Source organism: Myotis yumanensis, unplaced genomic scaffold, assembly GCF_028538775.1.
Source record: "Myotis yumanensis isolate MYYU_CA2020_CCGP unplaced genomic scaffold, mMyoYum1.0.hap1 SCAF_9, whole genome shotgun sequence".
Classification (NCBI taxonomy): domain Eukaryota; kingdom Metazoa; phylum Chordata; class Mammalia; order Chiroptera; family Vespertilionidae; genus Myotis; species Myotis yumanensis.
In genome coordinates, this window is record NW_027223760.1 from 33,717,156 (window position 1) to 33,737,417 (window position 20,262).

General features: G+C 44.6%; 2 gene segments (V, D, J or C); both read left to right on the top strand.

Moving 5' to 3' along the window:
• Nucleotides 1-6,899: 6,899 nt before the first annotated feature.
• Nucleotides 6,900-7,454, top strand: LOC139015975 (T cell receptor beta variable 3-1-like). The segment is given in 3 exon segments: nucleotides 6,900-6,948; nucleotides 7,062-7,253; nucleotides 7,348-7,454. Coding segments are annotated over 3 exon segments (348 nt in total).
• A 5,747-nt stretch (nucleotides 7,455-13,201) lies between these two features.
• On the top strand, nucleotides 13,202-18,790 carry LOC139015976 (T cell receptor beta variable 9-like). The segment is given in 2 exon segments: nucleotides 13,202-13,250; nucleotides 18,387-18,790. Coding segments are annotated over 2 exon segments (453 nt in total).
• The last annotated feature ends 1,472 nt before the right edge of the window (nucleotides 18,791-20,262 follow it).

A 20,262-nucleotide genomic window follows, 5' to 3' on the forward strand; every position in this document is an offset into this window, starting at 1 on the left:
ATAGGACATAATTGGAATCTGGATCTTGAGTCCCTTTTTACTCTCTGACAGTTTTTCCTACCATATCTTATGTGCAAAGTAAATACAGACACACTTTGTCTAGAAACCCTATAGTCCAGGATTTTAGAAGTCATATAAATGGAAATATTTATGCCTAATGATCCATTAGATGTCGTTCACTAGAGCATGTAACATACATCTGTCCTTAGGCATTTCAAATAACTATTACTGATGTGAATTATATACAATAAATATTACAGACTTTAGGTGAAGAGAGCAATTACTTTTGAGTAATATACAGGGTGTCCTAAAAATGTACACATCACTTTGAATAATTGTTAATTCCATTGGGTTAAATCTGAAAGAAAGAAACATGAATTGAGCTGGATCTTATTGCCAATGAATTGGGCTGTTAAAGTGTGTATACATTTTGGGGGACACCAGGTATCTATAATAATAAAAGCACAATATGCTAATTAGACCAGACATCTTTCCAGAGCAAGCCAGGGCTGTGAGGGAAGCTGGCACCAGCAGCCGGGGGAAGGAAGGCCTACTATTGCACAAATTTTATGCAGCAGGCCTCTACTATAGATGAAAATGTTTTTATCACTTCCTCATTAAGCTAGAGAACATTTTCATCACCCAGAGAGTTCTCTTATGCCCCTTTACAATGCCTCAATCCATCACTGACAACCAATTACATGATTTCTATCTGTAGAGATTCGTTTTGCTTAGGCATCTTTTTGATATACATTTATCATCTCTACCTATTAAAACAAACCATCATTAGTGCGTAGCTAAGTACTTAAGAGCATGAGGTAGTTCTGGAGAGCATTATGGACAAAGACACCTGATCCACGTCAGTGACAATTCTACCTGGAGCTAGATGGTTTGATAGAATGACCCTCAAAAGGTCTTTCCAGCTGGTAAAGCTATTTTTATAAACTGTATTTCCTGATTTTCACTCATTTCTTGTCTCATGCACCCATTCTTTCCAATTACTTTGTAATGATATTTTGACAAAATGTCATCATATCTAAGGAAATGCTTTTGTGTTCCCATCAGATACACAGGTAGCCTGGGTCATGTTCACACATTGTGAGCTGGGGCTGAGGTCCATGGGGAAAGTGACTTCATGGAGAGATCATTTTACATTGGGAAGAGGGTTCCCTTCACCTTGACCTCAGTGTCTAACCCACAAAACAGGAACCTTGAGCTGGAAAATCCCCCTTTGTGTTCTGGGCTTGTGTGGCCACCACTATTCTGTGCTGTGTGTCCTTCTGTGGTCAGGACCAGAGAATTTCTGGGGATGAACATGGAGCCCATTTGTGGGCTGGCCAGGCCCCAATTCAAGGCTTGTTGCTGTGCTTCCAACATGAGGCTCCTCTTCCAGTTCTGATTTTAAATTCTGTGTCCTCTTCTCCTAGGCCTGGATGTGGTTGTGCTAAAGGGAAATCAGCACCCTGGGAGGTGCCCATGGATTTGAAACTAAAATTCATTTACTTGAGATCTGCTACACAACTGGCAGAGTAGGTGGTCCAAATAGTAATACTTTGAAGATAATGACAGCAGGGCATTGAAGCAAGTGTGGGGTCCTTCTATGCATGGGACGGTATGTAGATTAGCTACAGGGTTTTTCAGAGCCATTATATTTATTATTTAATTAATGTCAGTGATACTTTGCAAGGAGATAGTCCCTGTGGAATGGATATCTCAAACTATAAAATAATATTTTTTCACTCACTCACCCTGGAGTTGGCCACCTCTCCCCATGGCCCTCACACTTCTGTAATCCATGGTGCCAGTAGTCATCTGCAGAGCTGAGCAGCCACAAAGAAAGGTTGGTCACAGGTATGAGCTGGATCTGATTGCCAATGTCTCACCCCAAACACAGGAAGCAAATGCTCTGGGGAATATGATTTCACTGTGAGATGGGCGGACTGGGGCCTAATTACAGCCATCTGACTGCCTGTCCTTCTCTCTCAGACCTGTACTGCCTTACTGTCTCTGTGGGAGAATTGGGTCCTGGCACAGGGCTTCTCTTTGGCCACAGGGAGGAGCTATGACTCTACTGAGATACAGGGAGCTCTGAGGGAAGGTTGAGGAAACTTCCTGGAAGGGAGAGGGTGAAGGGAAAGACTGGTTTTGTTTACAACACAGGAGAATGGGGTTGGCAGAGGCTGGGAGTCAGTGTTGGAATGTGAGGGGTTAAATACCCAGTGTTCTGTTCTGTGTTGATCTGCAGGTGTTTCTGTCCCAGCCTGCACCTCCAGACCAGTTGCTTGGGAACCTGCAAGGGGTTAGAAGGAAGAGGGGTTTGAGGTGGGGACAGTGAAGCCCGCAGGCAGATGCAGGTGGAGGACATTCTTGAGACAACAAGAAGGCTGAGACTGGCATTGGGGCTCAGCATTCTGTTCATACCAATGCATAAAATTATACCTAAATGCTGGCTGCCTCCTCTCAGCTTGGTCCAGCCTGCTGGGATGGGAGCTCCTGGACTCAGGCACTGAGCGGCCAGAGGTTGGTTGGGATCTTGCAGAGATCACAATAACTTAGAGGTATCTATTTACTAGGCCAGGGGAGCCCCAGAGCCCCACGTCTCTCACTCCAGAGTATAGGAAGAGTTTTATTCTTGTCCCTCTGCTGGGTGGTCTTCTGAGTTTTGGAGCAGAAAATGATAGGAAGCTCTTCTGGGTCTAATGAAATGGTTCTATCAAAATACCATCAGCAGATTTCCTTCTGGACTCTATCTCCAATCCAATGACCCATGGCAGCTAGAATTATCAAGACTCAAGAACACTTGAAACCCCAACACCTAGAGATAGAAAAGACAGACATCCACATCCCAGAGCTGAGAGGAGCTTCTCATTTTTTTTTCACTCAAGGTTCCTGGTGTGTTTTTTTTGTTTGTTTGTTTTTTAACTCTTGGAATTTTCCTTATTTCTTAAAAACCTTAGCAGTCCACAAAATTATATTTTATGTCAACTCTCACTGTATGTAGAAGAAGGAAGTTTCAGAATATCTATCTATTCTACCCAACTGCCCGAAAGTGAAAGTCTAGCTCACAAGTAGTTTAACAGAAAAATGATTAGTCCTTGTTTGAAAGTTAGTTTTATAATTCATCTTAGAATGGAACACAGGAATCTGCTGAAGACAACCAACGCATTTGCCTACACTTAGATAGAAATTATTTAACTTTCTGTATTATGAACAAGTTTCAACATCTGTTAAAAAATATAGATATTAGAAACTGCAGGAAAACACACTTCACAATTCTAAAGTCAATCTTGAATATTCTATGTGACTAACTTTAACTTAAAGATTGAGAATTCAGGGTGCCTCTGGACTTCCATCACTCACAGAACATCTGCAGCTTCTTCCACATAATAAAAATAAGGTGACGCATAATCACATTTGAAAGTTAATAAATAATGCCCGCCATAGTATTGCATTTAATTATTGTTAATTGTTACTCATATTACTTTCAAATGACTTGAAGTTGAAATATTTATAATCCATATTATAATAGAAATGGTAAGCTTAAATATTTTGAGTGGCCAAATGAAATTTCAATAGCTAAAGAGGCCAATAACATGAACTGATGATTTATGAAGATGAATGACCTGTAGGAGCAGGCTGTCCCATCTGGTTTTGATCTGAATTTTCATTTGGAAAACTGATGGTCATTTGTCCCCCTGCAGGCATATGACCTCAAGAGTCAATGTGTGCCCAGCTGGTGCAGCTCAGTGGTAGAGCATCGAGCCAGGAACAAAGAGGTCACTGGTTTGATTCTCATTCAGGACACATGCCTGAGTTGCAAGCTTGATCCCCTAAGAGGGGTGTGCAGGAGGAAGCTGATCGATGATGTTTCCCATTGATGTTTCCATCTCTCTATCTCCTTCCCCTCCTCTCTCTCTAAAAACATTCAATAAAATATATATTTTTAAAAAGAGTCAATGCATATGTTGTCTTTGTATTTTTATCAGAAAGAAAAGGGACTGTTTCAAGGTCAGAGCCACCAGTAACTAAGAGCCAGTTGAGCAGAATGGAAGGGGAGTCCTGCCCTTGTCCCCTAGCAGACCCTAGAAACCAGTTCTGAGCACCAGTGAAGAGTGAGACTGAGTCAGATGTAACTTTAACCTTCATGGAACTCTGTGTCCAGGTAACCAAATTTGACAGAATTAGACAAAAGAGATTATCATTCCCTGCCTTTATCCCAGACCATACAGCCTGGTCTTCCGGCTGAGTTCTCAGGGACTGGTGGATGGAGAAAGCTCTGTCCTTGTTAAAGTCACCAAAAGCAGAGGCAATGATGGAGGTCTTGTTTCTAGAATGGAAAGAAGATTCAACTTTTAAACATCCCAACACATACACACACACCTTTTCTCATGAATACCCAAACTGTTGGGAATTGTTCAAATATAAGCCGGATTTTAAATACTGGACAACCCCAAATATGACCAATGTCCAAAATATGCATCCTGCTATCATCCAGCCCACTCTCCGTTTGTTCCAGTTCTTCTTGAGCCTCATCCCCACAGGTTGTAGGACTCCCCACCTCTTTGTGGATGAAGTTATCCTCATGCTAAATTTATTGCATATTTCTTCCCTCTTTTACTTTTGTGCTGTGATCAAACCCTGGCATTTCCCAAGCACCCAGCGACAGCCCTTCGTTCCTTCTGTGGAGGCTTCCCCAGCAAAAAAGTGGCAGAGAATCCATTTCTTTATTTCATCCTATCCTTTGGACAATTCTTAATAAGCAACAAAAATTTCTTGTTTTCTACCTCTCCTGTTGAAAATATAAGACAACCAGCACAACTAATCCTATGCCATGTGGCACATATTTCTTTACAGGGGTGGGTTTCATCTGCATCTTGTTGGATGATGTGCACCTGATTTTTCAAGAGCATTTGCAAAAAACACTGAAGTAAATAATTCATCTGAAATCTACTCATTAAGCATAGTCACGTCTTCGTATGTGCAGAATTAGTATTATATGTAGCCTCTTATCCATGTTTTCTACTATTTTCTTCCTTCCTCCCTCCCTCCCCCCCCCTCTCTCCCTCCCTCTACCTCCCTTCTTTCCTTTCCTTTGAAAAACTTCACATATAAACTATCTGGTACAATGGGGTAGGTACTGGGGACACTGGATGCCCAGTTTTCTATCCCAGTAAACATCTAGGGATATCTCCGGTTAGGGTCATACAACTGTAAAACTGGACAGAGACTGGGAAATTATGTGTGTCAGCCCATTGTTTTATTGATGAGGAAATGAGATTCCATGCAAAGGATAGTATTTAACTGTGTTAATACTGATTATACTCCTAACCTCCATATGTCACCTATTTTATATTTCTAGTCTAGGGGAATCTCTGAGTTTTTATCAGAATATAAGCATCATGAGAGTGAGCATATTGTCTTATACATGCTTTGCACTAAGAAGCCATTCAAGGACCACCAACAAATCAAGCATGCTAGACGTTCCAGCAAGGATGGTGGTGGTTTCTGAGGTGTTCACTGCTGTATCTCTAGTGCTTGCTTTGTGTTCACTCAAAAAAAAAAAAATGAACCACGTTGGGGACTGGGGGGTGGGGGCAATTTTTGAAGGGGTTTCACAAGGAATTGAGAGCTAGTGTTTCCAAACAGTGAGAGAGAGAGAGAGAGAGAGAGAGAGAGAGAGAGAGAGAGAGAGAGAGACAGACCTCTGTGGCAGTCCTGGTTCCCTGGCCTTACCCAGACCCTTGTTGACTAGGTTTTATTATGGGGTGAAGCCTGGCCCAGTGGCCTGAGGTATGAGAACTGTGCCTTGCTGACCATTAGGAGGTGCTGTGGCCCCACCAAAACCCCTGAGGTTGGTCAAGGACAGATAGAATAAAGGAGAAGCTGGTTCTCAAGGAAGATAATTTGCCAATATCTGGAGATATTTTTGATTGTCATGACTGGAGAGTGGGCAGTGCTATTGCATGTAGTAGATGGAGACCAGGGGTGCTGCTAAACATCCTGCCTTCACAGGACCCCCCCCCCCCCACCCCCAACAACAAAGGGTTATTCTGTGCAATATGTCAGTAGTGCTGAGGCTGAGGAACCCTAGGCTAGACACTGAGTTGTAAACTGTTACCAAAAGAGAAGGTGACCTGTAGACAATTCAAGGACAATCAAATCCTTCCACTTAAATTTCCCCAACTCCATGCTGTTATTCACCTCTATCACTTCTTTACCTATCACATCTGACTTCTAACTTCCTAGCAGCTCCTTATTCCCCACATAGCTTTTGCAACTGGACAGATAAGAATATCACAGGGAGTGGGGCTGCTGTTTACCGCCTCAATCAACTCAAGGACTATTAACTGGATTTGCTCCTAACGAGCATCAATCCAGGCAACGGGAAATAGCCTGAAGCTGGTTCTCAGGGGCACCTCTTCATGAACAGAAACAATGTCTGAATGTAAGTCCGGTATTCAAAGGAGCCAGGATGTGGGTGGTATCATCCTGCATTATTGTGAAGGAGACCAGGCAGACTCTGAGAGGGGGCCTGAGAGGGAGAGGAAGAGAGGAAGTGGCCAGATGCTGGGACTGGCACAGCAGAGGGAGGCAGCTGTTGGCACAAGGATGACAGCAGAGAAATATCCTTGAGACAACATGCCCACCCACTCAAACTGTCCCTAAAAATCCCAAATTCCTTTGAAAGAAGAAGTTAAAACTTTTTTGAATGGAGCAAGTGTAGGAGGTGAAAAAGGAAGAGAACTCATGTGAGGAGAGCCTGAGAATTGGGAAATCATTCTAGGCTGTGACGTTACAGCAACGCACCAGTCAGGGCTTGGAGCACTGTAGCCTGGTCTTCTTACCACTGGAGAGCAGAATCCTGGGCTAGGGCCTTGCCTGTTTGCCCTAAATCCAACATGGGCTCCAGGCTCCTGTGCTGTGTGGCCCTCTGCTTCCTGGGAGCAGGTGAGTGAGGGGCCCAAGTGGCACGATCCACTCTGAGTCTCTCCGCCCTTTCACCTCTCCAGCAACAGGCTGCCTCCTAGGACTTGTCTGAATTCTGCCTCTTTTCTTCTCAGGTTCCCTGGACACAGCAGTTTTCCAGACTCCAAAATACCTCATCACGCGGGTGGGAAATAAGAAGTCCCTAAGTTGTGAACAAAAGCTGAAACATGATTCTATGTACTGGTATAAGCAGGACTCCGAGCAATTGCTGAAGATTATGTTTTCCTACAATAATAAGGAGCTCATTCTAAATGAGACAGTTCCAAGTCGTTTCTTACCTGAATCTCCGGACAAAGCTCGTTTGAAACTTCATATCAACTCGTTGGAGCCGGGTGACTCTGCTGTGTATCTCTGTGCTAGCAGCCAAGACACAGCCCTGCAAAGTCACTGCCTCCCTGTGCACAAACCTGCTGGCCCAGCCAGGAAGCTGTGGGAACAACGTGTTCACCCAACACACCCTGCTGTGAGACCCCTGACTGGAGTTTCATCTGTAGTATAGCTCACAGTACCCAATAGGGTAGCTCTGCAGTTTGTATGCTCAAAAGTCTTCCCAATTCTATTCATCAGCTAGACCAGGGGGTTCTAATAAATTTACTGAAGTACTCCGGACACTGCAAACAAGTAATGGCCCTGTCCCAGGCACTGAAGATCTTAACTGATGGAAGAAGCTATTTTTTTCCTTACTCTGCTGTACATCTTATACATAATATGCATATTACACATAGCAGTTTTATTAAAATCATATTTCTGGCTAAAAATATTTGATGAGTGAAAACTAAAAGGAGAGGTGAAGTTTCTAAGACCAAAAGGAAATTTAGATTATCAGTGAGTTCCCTGGTTAATATAAAAATATTTGGAGAAGCATGAAATCCATGGCAATAGATAAACTAGAAAGAAAGGGTGAGGGAGAAGAGCCAATAGACGTACACTTGTGCATTGCAGACTCTCTCTCTTTCAGAAGGATGGCCAGTATGATTGTTCCTAATTCTGATTGAGTGTCATCTCAGAAGTGTCCTCCAGAGAAGACAGTAGCCAGATGATGGAGAATATTATGAGACATGGGAAGAAAAAATGGGCACAAATCTCTAGGTAGTAGCTAAGCTAGTCTTTGATCCTATTTAAGAGAACATGATAAAATTTTTGTTTTGCTACAATAACAATGGTAGCAGTATGGGTCAAAACAGGGAATAGATTTTTGTGGAATGAACTACTAAAGAAACTACTAATATATTCTACATGAAAGATATAAAAAGATTTCTGTGGGACATTGTGGATTACATTATGTTCTTATAAAGAGTGTTAGGATTCATCCTGGCAGGTTTAAATGCAGGATTTGCTAGGATTTATTTTAGTTTGTCCCTTTTTTTAGGGAGCCTTAGCATCTGTCCTTATTACTAGTGCATGGCCTTTCTGAGGCCTCAGTGGGAATCACAGCGTATTCGCCAATGTGACTATCTTCTGAAATCTTAGCTCTCCAGCCTTTCACCACCTGTTTTCTCCTGAGCCTTCTAGAGTCCATCCTGTACATGCTCATTAGAGACTGGCCAAGGAAAAAGGATTTTCTTACATGTATTCATGGGGCTCCTTTTCAGTACTCTATACCCTGAATCTGAGATGTCTTGTAATCAGTTATGTCTTTCCTATTTACCTCCAAGCAACATATGCCATTACTATTTTAAATAGACAATGTTTGCTTGAATATACTTATATGTTTACCATTCATTTTTTCACTATTCCTTCATGCAATCAGACCACCCTTAGATTATGTTCCTTCTTCAGGCATACTCCGTAATTCAAATAACTTAAAGTCACCTTTCACCTACCACTTGGTTTGGGAAATATTTATTTTAGCTAATGTTTCAGGGCAACAGAGCTTTTCACTTTCACTCATTGTTTGAGGTTCAATTTAAATTCTGTTGTTTGTCATCCTTGGAATTTTTCTTATTTATTGGGAGCCAAACAATGCAATGAAATTCCACTTATTCAGACTTTTGCTGTTTCATGTAGAGTGGCCAGTTGGAGTGTCTTCTTGTTACAGTGGATATCCATCATCATAATTGTAATAGTAACAATGTTAGCATTTTAATGAGGGTTAATTTTAGGTTCTTATATGAGAATGGATTATCTCCAACTGTAGTGGATTGGAGGCCCGTCATATACGCAACATTCTCAGGGGGAGAATGTCCAACCCCCTTTGCTTAAATTCTAAGCCATTTTCCTTTGCATTTTTTTGGTCCACATTAAAAATCTCATGAAATTGGTCACATTATAAAAATGCTAATATTTTCCTTCTGACCCAGCATATCCCTGGGCTAAAGAAAATTTAATTATCAACTCTTGACTTAAAGCATGTATAACTACCCCGCTTCCCCCCAACATAGGTAGATAGAAATTCCTGTTACTCCAGTTTGGTAATAAATACCTAACATAATAATAAATGGTAAAACTCATTTAGCAGCTATAGATCATTTCATTTTTATGTTTATTCATACATTTAAATTTTCTAAAATAAAAATTCAATGTTGGCAAAATGGTACATTTAAAAATAGCTTATATTCCTATAACTAAGCCTATAAGAAGCACAAACAGGTAGTTTACATAGTGAAGTAGAAATGGCTCGCAGTAGGTCATCCTAGCTAGTCCCAAATTGGAAAGCCATCTGTAGAAATGATGGGCCTGGTTCGATTTCTAACATTTTAGCAATGGACAGGTCTTTGGGGGTCATATCATTGCAGTCCCTCTCATGTAAGAGCTGAATAGAATGTCACACATATAAAGTAATTTAATCACTTGAATACAGAATACATTTCTCAAACATCATATGATATGTTTTATTCCCTGGTCATTATCTGTGAGTGTGTTTGATGACCTCACTACAATAGAGTTCTGTGGGTGAACATGACGTTTTATGTTTGCTCATAGCAGTTGCTCAGTGAGCATTTGTTGAACCATTCAAGCTGGCCTATAAGTTCCACATAGCCTGGGATACTATCTGCAGGGCTGTGTTTTGTTTAATACTAAGAACCAAGACATAGCCAATTTCTGTTGAGCAAACATTGGCTGTCCTAGGAAAGTGGATGAGCGGTACTGTTGCCAACTATTTTTGATATTTTGCATGCTTCTTTTCTCTTCAGACTTCCCTAGGTTTTCATATCCAGAATGAGGAATTGGTCTGGATTGCTGACACTGGGCTGGAGAGAGGCCTGAGATCTGGGAAAAGTGCCGCTTTGGCCACAAGGAGGAGCTGTGGCTCTATTGAAACCTCTGAGCTGGGGGGAAGGGAGAGGACTGGGAGTCAGTGGAGGGGTGGGATGAGGAGGAAAGCTAGGGCTTTGGGACTCCATCTTTATGACATTTAGGGGCATCAGTTGTAGACATCGCAACAATATTAAACTAAAATCTTTTTCAAATTGATTTCCCTTTGTCTTTTTTTTTTTTTTAATTAAATCTTTATTGTTCAGATTATTACATTAGTTACTCTTTTTTCCCACCATAACTCCCCTCCACCCAGTTCCAACCCCACCCTCTGCCCTCACTCCCCACCCACTGTCCTCATCCATAGGTGCACGATTGTTGTCTAATCTCTTCACTCACCCCCACACCCCTTTCTCCCCCCGCCCTCCCCAAGAATAGTCGGTCCATTCCCTTTCTATGTCCCTGATTCTATTACAATCACCAGTTCATCAGATTATTTATTCACTTGATTTTTAGATTCACTTGTTGATAGATGTGTATTTGTTGTTCATAATTTGTATCTTTACCTTTTTCTTCTTCTTCCTCTTCTTATAGGATACCTTTCAGCATTTCATATAATATTGGTTTGGTGGTGATGAACTCCTTTAGCTTTTTCTTATCTGTGAAGCTCTTTATCTGGCCTTCACTTCTGAATGATAGCTTTGCTGGATAAAGTAGTCTTGGTTGTAGGTTCTTGGTGTTCATCACTTTGAATATTTCTTGCCATTCCCTTCTGGCCTGCAAAGTTTCTGTTGAGAAATCAGCTGACAGTCGTATGGGTACTCCCTTGTAGGTAACTGATTTTCTTTCTCTCGCTGCTTTTAGGATTCTCTCTTTGTCTTTTGCTCTTGGCATTTTAATTATGATGTGTCTTGGTGTGGTCCTCTTTGGATTCCTTTTGTTTGGGGTTCTCTGCGCTTCCTGGACTTGGAAGTCTATTCCTTTCACCAGGTAGGGGAAGTTTTCTGTCATTATTTCTTCAAATAGGTTTTCAATATCTTGCTCTCTCTCATCTTCTGGCACCCCTATAATTCGGATGTTGGTACGCTTGAAGCTGTCCCAGAGGCTCCTTACACTATCTTCATATTTTCGGATTCTTTTTTCATTTTGCTTTTCCGGTTGGGTGTTTTTTGCTTCTTCGTATTTCAAATCTTTGACTTGATCCTTGCGACCCTCTGGTCTGCTGTTGGGAGTCTGTATAATATTCTTTATTTCAGTCAGTGTATGCTTAATTTCTAGTTAGTCCTTTATCACAACATCGAGGGTCTCATTAGATTTCTTGAGGATCTCACTACATTTATCGGCGGTCTTACCAGTCTTTTCGAGAGCTTCTAAACAGTTCTTTAAAGACCTTAAAATTGTGGTTTTGAACTCTATATCCAACAGTTTGCTTTCCTCCAATTCTGTCGTTTGTGTCCTGTTTCTTTGTCTCGGCATTTTTTTATGCTTCGCTGTGTCGATAGAGTGCCTTTCTGTGCTAAGTGTCCCAATTACCTGAGGTAGACACTCTTGGTGCACCCCCTTGTGGGCTTTGTGCACAGTCTTGTTGTGGTTAAGCCTTGATTGTTGTAGTTATCACTGTGAGGAATTGACCTCCAGGTCAATTGGCTGTGAGAATCAGCTGTGTCTGCGGTGGGAGAACTTCTGTGCTGGAGACACCCCTCTGGGGCTAGACTTGCTTCGATGGGGCTTTGGTGCTCACTGAGTCTGCCTCCTGAGTGTGTCTTTTATGGTTCCACGGAGCTTAAAGCTGGATGGTCCCACTCTGACCTCTGGGCTTCCTGGCTCCTGGATCTCTAGGGAGGTGCTAATCTAGCCTTTGCCTGAGGCTATCCAGCAAAAGCCTCCCTGCAGGGCTTGGGCGGGGCGGGTCCCACGGGATCAACAGGGCGGGGTTACCAATTATGGCTGCTTTCAGTCTTGCCCTCAGAGGCTCTGCTTCTCAGTGTCCCAGTAGTCGCTGCAAGCCCCACGGAGAGAAAGCTGCCCTAGGGTTCTGAGCGATGCCAGACAGTCCCGCTTCTCCCGTATGAGTCTGGGTCCTTAGAGACTCGCCCGGAACTGGAGCTCAGAGCCTGAGACTCCCTCCCGATTGAAAACAACCGCGCCCTCAGCCTCCAGCCCGCTCCACATGCACTCCGAACCTTAGTATTTTACTTCAGCACTGCGCCTCCTCTGAGCCTCGGTATGCTTTTCTCTTTCCTCCTAGTTGTAGAACATCCACTCAGCCAGCTTTCCTGTGGTTCTGGATGATGTCCGTTCCGTCTTTTAGTTGTATTTTTGAAGTGGTTGTTCGAGGCAGCAAACTCCCGTGTTTACCTATGCCGCCATCTTGGTTTCTCCGAGGTAGTCTTGAGGATGGAGACGACCGATTTCCCTTTGTCTTGCACCAATGCCTGTGTTCTCTTCTAGCAACCTGTTTGCTCTAAGCCCAGCCAAGCCATGTACCCACAATACAGAGGCAGACGCTGGTTGTCCCTTGTATGGTTCCTTCAGCACCCTTCCCCGTGTCTGGCTCTGGGCCTGCATCACAATCATGTACTTTAAGTAATGGGCACTATTCCATCCAATCTACCTCCCTCCATGCAGTTGGGCAAAGGCCTCCAATGAGCCTAGACACTGAGGGGAAATGGAATTTTGAGCGATGTCCTGCCTGACTGAGCTGGAAAGATGGAGGAAGTGTTCTGTGGCTGAGAGGAGTCCTGAGAGGGAGGAGAATAGAGAGAGAAACTGTATTATGAGGGAGGCAGCTAAAGAGCAGCTGCCAGAGGAATAACCCATCCGGATCCATTGAAATCCATCCTCTATCAGAATCTATATAAGGCATGAAAGGGGGAGGAAGGACTGTCCCCTGCAGCAGGGGAAACTGTCAGCGACAATGACATCATAGGCAGAAGCACCAACCAAGGCCTATGAGACCAGAGCCCAGCCCCCTGCCAGAATATCCCAGTTAGAAGATGCCACTCATCCTGATTCCACCATGGACTACAAGCTGCTCTGCTATGTGGCCCTCTGTCTCCTGGGAACAGGTGAGTCTTGGGCTCAAATGGCTGCCCTTGAATTCCAAGCCATTCCCTGTGGCTGCAGCAATACCCTTCTTTCTTGGCTTTGTCTGAATTTTGTCCCTTTCCCCGCAACAGTCCTCATGGACACCGGAATTACTCAGATGCCAAGACACCTGGTCATGGGGATGAGAAGTAAGAAGTCTTTGAAATGCAAACAACATCTGGGACATAATTCTATGTACTGGTATAAACAGAGTTCTCAGAAGCCACCAGAGCTCATGTTTGTCTACAACTATAAGAAACTCATTGAAAATAACACTGTCCCGAGTCGCTTCTCACCCGAATGCCCAGACAGCTCTCAGTTATACCTTCACGTGGATGCCCTGGAGCCAGAAGACTCCGCTGTGTACCTCTGTGCCAGCAGCAAAGACACAGCCTTGCAGAGACACCTTCTGCCTGTGCAGAAACTGCCTGGGTCCAGTCAGGAAACTGGGGGGCAACCAAGGCTCGGTTCAGCATTTCCTGTGAGAGCCCAGACGGAAATCTCAGAGCACAATGGTGCCTGGCAATTCACTGGCTATGACAGTGTTAAATCCTATGCAGACACCAACAGCCTGTGGCCTGGCCTTGTCTTGCACATGACTATGCCTGGACAGAATGTGCAAGTTCTTCATTATCTTCCTATCAGCTTGTGTCCTGGGAAATCTTTCATGAGGCACCTCACACCCTAGTCACAGCAGGCCTACCAAGCCTGCTTCTAATAGGTACCTTTCCCTGACTTCTCTTTCCAACCAAGTTAGTCCTGGACCGCAACCCTGATCCCAGCTCTAAATGTGCTCAGGCCTTTTCTAAAACACCGCCTTCCCTCAGCTTGTGGCTTTGTCAGTTCCCACCACTGAGGATAATAGTTTCCTCATCCAGTTTGGTTGTTTTTCTCTTTAGTCTCTTGATCAGAACTGTGAGTCACAGAGTCCATGCCTCCAGATCGTGGCTCTGAATTGGCTGTTGGAGAAGACAGTGGGTCCTGCTTGTGTGGTCAGGTCCTCACACCCAGCCTACCTGACCTAAAGGCCACATTCTCCAAGGACCCTTGTGTAGCTACAGTATTTCACTTAGGGCCTGTGTGCCTGCATGCTCCAGGACACATGGGGCTGAGCCAGGGGCATCACATGTCTGCACAGGCACTAAGGCTCAGGGTGCCAGCCCTTACCTAAGAACACCAAAGCATTGAGCTGGGGAACACCCCCATTCCCTGCCCTCCATGTGTACCAGGCTGCTCTGTTTTGTGGCTTTGGGAGCCACTGAGTCGAGGAAACAGAAGGAGACTTTTGATGTGGGCTTTTCAATTCCAGATCCTCATTATTTCCTTCATCTGGACAACTAACTGAAGCCATGAATGTGCAAGTCAAACAGATGCCAAGATCCCTATAGTAGAGATAAAAAAGAAGCTGGTCTTTGATAGATTTTAGAAAGTGAACCAATTTCTGATGTATTAGTGTCAACAAAACCCAGGACTAAGCCTCAGACTGATCCATTGGCCAGTGATGAATTTATAGGCAAAGCAGATGGGCTTAAGGCAACCTGTCTCAAAAAAAAAAAACCAAATGAATTTACCATTAAAAATTCCCTCTAATGGAGTCTAATCAAGCTAGACTTGACCTTTTACCCTGGATTGGGTATTTGTCCTCTACTTTCAGTAACAGGGGTGCACAGCTATAGTCACTCCCTGTCTGTGCACTCTCTCCATCACTGACTCCAACTCCTGGGAGTCTTTCTGTGCATCCTGGTTCGGCAGTTGAATCCTTATCTGATTCTGTTTTCCCAAGTCCCTTTGTTTATATATTTTTATTCATTCAGACTGGCCACTACTTCCTAGCAGACTAAGTATAGAGGGTTAGAATATTTTATTGCCTACTTGGGCATTGGAGAAAAACTTAAAGAAAATTAATCACATACACATGTGTTCTCATATCTGGGGAAATGGGCATTATTTTCTTATCAACTAGTAGCCCTGCACACGAATCCAGGGGCCAGTGGCTCGCCAGTAGATTGCTGCTGCCCTCCAGTAGCTCTCTGCCTGCTGCCCCACCCTCCTATAGCTTTCCCTACCCCCCTTACCCCCACCCCCTCATAGCTCGCTGTCCTGCCCCCTTCTGTAAGGCTCTGCTGCCTGCTTGTAGCCACTGCCCTCCCTCCTGCTGATCCGTGATCAGGTTGTTATGCAGTCAGTCCATATGCTTCAGGGCTTAATGACCATTTGCATATTACATCTTTACTATATAGGATGAACAGAGGCAAGAGAGGATCTCTGAAATAAGAGAGTAGAAAAGAAATTCTCCAGCAGTGTGGGAACAGCAAGTAACATTAGTTTTTAAACTGATCGAGGGGCGGGGGAGGGATAAGCTGATTAGTGGGCACCTGGTAAAGAGACCTGTTTAAATTATCTGCCTTAAACTAGCTGTTGGGGTCATCAAAGATGCAACAACTTCTGCTGCCTGGCTAGCATGGCTCAGTGGTTGAGCATTGAACTATGAACCAGGAGGTCAGGTTTCGAATCCTCATAAGGGCATATTACCAAGTTGCAGGCTCTATACCCAGCAGGGGACCAGCATGAGGCAGCCAATCAATGATTCTCCCTCATCATTGATGTTTCTATCCCTCTATCCCTCTTTTACTCTGTGAAATCAATAAAAATATTTTTTAAAAAAATTCTGCTAATTATTAATCATCAAAAAATCCTTGGGATGCCCTAGCCTGTTCGACTCACTGGATAGAGCATTTGGACTGAGGGGTACCAGGTATGATTCCGTTCAAGGGCATGTACCTCAGTTGTAAGCTTGATCCCTGGTCCTGGAAGGGGCACATGCAGGAGGCAACCAATTGATGTGTCTCTCTCACATTGATGTTTCTCTCCGTCTCTCCCCCACTCTTCCGCTCTCTTTAAAAAAACCAATGGAAAAATATTCTCAGGTGAGGATTAACAACAATAACAACAAAATCCTTGAGAGTATATCTGCAGTCCATCTCCATGACCACCTTGTTTCCTCTTACAAAAAAAAATCCAAAATCAGCTAAAACTCGATTTTTGTACCTTTAAATTTAAAAAGAAAATCACAGTGCAACAAGCAAATGGTAAAATCGTTCCTAATTTAAACACATCCTGTGACTCTTGCACTCTTTTATCGTGTCTAACTCTAAATATTGGTTACCAACAAAACACATCACATGAGGGCACTGTGGAACTGCCCAGCTCCAAAAGTTTCTGGGGCAGAGCTAGGGGTCTGAGCTAGCTGCCTGGGGCCAAGAGGGTTAAGCAACAGCCTTGTTTGGTGTTTTATCTGCTGTAAGACTCAATACCATAAACACTATTTTGCAGGTGCTGTGTCAGCCAGGAGTCATGAATTTCAACTGTACAGTGATTTGGGGGTCTCTCTGAGCTTGCAAGGGAAAGTGAAGGGTGCAGAGCTGGTAGGGGGCAGCCTGCATTCCCTGGGAGCAGGGACAGGTAGAGGAACAATTGCCTCATGGAAAAGCAAAGGAGCTGTGGGGACCAGCATGCTACCTAAACCCAGCCCACCTTCACCAGCCCCTCCAGCCACACATGTCATGCAAGAGGCTTAGCAGGACAAAGCAGGGTGCCTAGATCAGCTAGGCCAGGCTCATGGGAACCAGCATAGACAATGACATCAGAGCAGTGACATCACTGCCTAACTTCCAATCAGAAGGTGCTCAGAACATTAGTTCTTAGAGGACCAGAACTCTGAGCAAGGAGACTCCTGCCCAGTTCTGCCCCACCCTGCCATGGGCTCCAGGCTCTTCTGCTGTGTGGCCCTTTGTCTCCTGGGAGCAGGTATGTCCTTGGCACAGGTGGGGCATCTGTTCTAAGCCTGAAAGCACCTGCATCCAAGGCAGCATCAGGGTCCCTCCCCTGTTCTTTTTCCAGCTTCTGTCTCTTTCCCTCACAGTCCCAGTGGATTCAGAAGTCACCCAGACTCCAAGGCACCTGACAAAAGCCAGAGGACAGATAGTGACACTGGGGTGCTCCCCTATCTCTGGGCACTTGGCTGTGTCTTGGTATCAACAGGCCCAGGGCCAGGGCCTCCAGTTCCTCATTGGGTACTACAATGGGGAGGAGAGAGCAAAAGGAAACATCTCTGATTGATTCTCAGGGAAACAGTTTGATGACTACAGCTCTAAGCTGACCATGAACTCGCTGGAGCTGAAGGACTCTGTCCTGTATCTCAGCCAGGCTAGGAAAACAGTGGAATCCTGGACTGGGAAGGGAGGGGACTCTAGGGGTAAGGGAATTTCTGCCCTTAATAGAGAAGGATGTGAATGCATGAAACTGTGGATAGTCAGCCACTGGGAGGCGCTGTGGACCACAGTACTGCAAGCTACCTGGGAGGGGTTGAAGGAGTGGCCCAGGAGAAGACAGTTTAAGGGAATTTTGGGGCTACATGCCTGCATTGGGGAAGCAGTTTGAGTTCATCAAACAGGCAAATGCCTGTGGGCCCTGGGGCCTGTGGAGTTCACACAGACTCCTCACTGCCCAGGAAGTGCAGATGTGCTTGAGCCTCAGTATGAACCAAGGAGGCAGTCTCCCTGAGGCAGTCTACCCCACCCAGGGGAAGGGGGGATGTAGGGGCTGGGGTGACAGGGGCTGGGAAATTAGGGTGAGGCAGGGGCAGGTAAAGGAGAATAAGGTAAGTTGTAGGCATGTGGGCACAGCTCTACCTGCAGCCACCCTTTGCAGAGGGGCTGTGCAGGACAGGGAATGGTGAATAGAGAAGCTGACCCTGGGACCAAGGGTACAGAGGGCCAAGAGGCAGCCCACATGGAGAGTCACACAGAGCAGGGAAGACATCAGAGCAGTGATGTCATAGACAAATGCTCCTATCAGGGACTGAGAGGTAGAGAACTTTAGAGGGCTCACCCCAGGAGTTCCTCCCTGAGCTAGGAGATGTCTTGGTATGCTGCCATTGTCCCCAGGCTTCTCTGCTGTGTGGTCCTTTGTCTCCTGGGAGCAGGTGAGCTCTGGGCACTGTGTGTGAGCCTCTGATATGGGTTTGCCATCCCTGAAATACAAGCCTGCTGGTGGTGGTGGTAGCAGGAGACTTCCCTGTGCCCTGCCCTGAGCTCCCCCTGTCTCCTTCCCAACAGGCCCAGTGGATTCTGGAGTCACGCAGACCCCAAAATACCTGATCAAAGCAAGAAAACAGCAAGTGACACTGAGATGTTCCTACATCTCTGGGCACCTCTATGTGTACTGGTACCAACAAGCCCAGGACCAGGGCCCCCAGTTCCTCACTGAGTATTACAACAGGGAGGAGAGAACAAAAGGAAACATCCCTGACGGATTCTCTGTGCAACAGTTCAGTGACTATCGCTCTGAGCTGAACATGAGCTCGCTGGAACTCTCAGACTCGGCCCTGTATCTCTGCGCCAGCAGAGAAGACATAGCCCTGCATGCTTGGCAGCCTGCTGTACAAAAAGGTTCCTCCCCAGCTCAGGAAGTGACCTCGAGGGTGGCAGCTGCCAGCCACACAGGCGCAGGCCGGAGCTGAGCAGACTGCCTCTCCCAAACATCATGCTGCTGCTTACAGATGTGATGTGTGTTTATGCTCACAGAAATCATGCCACAGAAGTACTTCTTTACCCATTTCTCTATCTGATCGTAGAGAATATGAGACATTCCCAGGTCTCATATTTCATAACCGGCAGAGATAGAAATCAAACTCAGTTCTGTTCCTCAACTCCCGTGGTTGTCCCCCAGCCCCCAGCACTGTCCCACATCTGGCTTCCCTTTTCCAGGTCCAGATTACAGGCCTGGGAAGATCTCACATCATCTGTGCTTGTTGTAACCTCTCCCCTGGCAGCTTCAGGAATATTTGACTTCAAGGCAACACATATCCATTGACCCTTCATTGTCACAACAATGAAAGGCACTTTTTCTACACTGTAGCCACCGCCCCCCCCCCCCCCCAACCTAGGCTGTTTGACATCTTTCATGGGGGCTGTGTGAGCAGAAAGCTTTCCAGATGTGCTTTCCCATCTGCAGCACAAAGGAAATGAGATATTTGCCATGAGAACAGTCTTCCTACATGGGACACAGTGGCCACAATGGGAAGGATGAAGAATAACTGTTACTCCTTCCTTTGTCCTTTTTGTTCAATAATTTCTGCTCCTATATTTTGTACAAGAAATGGTATCACATAAAACAGAAAATAAAAATGTTTGGGTTTTTTGCTTCTGAGAGTTTTAAGGTCTAAGTTGCAAAGTCTACTGATTTAAATGTGAATCTCATCCATAAACACCCTCAGAAACACCCAGAACAATATTTAACCAAATATCTGTGCACCTCATGGTCCAGTCCCACTGACACATTAAATTAACCATCAGTCCATCTCCCAGGGTTGTATAAAGACACACTAAGGTTAAAATAGGACATAATTGGAATCTGGATCTTGAGTCCCTTTTTACTCTCTGACAGTTTTTCCTACCATATCTTATGTGCAAAGTAGATACAGACACACTTTGTCTAGAAACCCTATAGTTCAGGATTTTAGAAGTCACATAAGTGGAAATATTTTTGCCCGATGATCCATTAGATGACATTCACTAGAGCATGTAACATACATCTGTCCTTAGTCATTTAAATAACTATTACTGATGTGAATTATATACAATAAATATTACAGACTTTACGTGAAGAGAGCAATGACTTTTGAGTAATATACAGGGTGTCCTAAAAATGTACACATCACTTTGAATAATTATTAATTCCATTGGGTTAAATATGAAAAGAAAGAAACATCAATTGAGCTATCAGCTGTTAAAGTGTGTATACTTTTTGGGGGACACCAGATATCTACACTAATAAAAGAGAAACATGGTAATTGGCGTACGACCGCTACCCTTCCCATTGGCTAATCAGCGTATCCTTATGCAAATTAACTGTCAGCCAAGATGGGGGCCGGCAGCCATGCACTGAAGCGAGCAGGGAGGCTTGCTTGCTCCAGTGATGGCAAACTCCAAC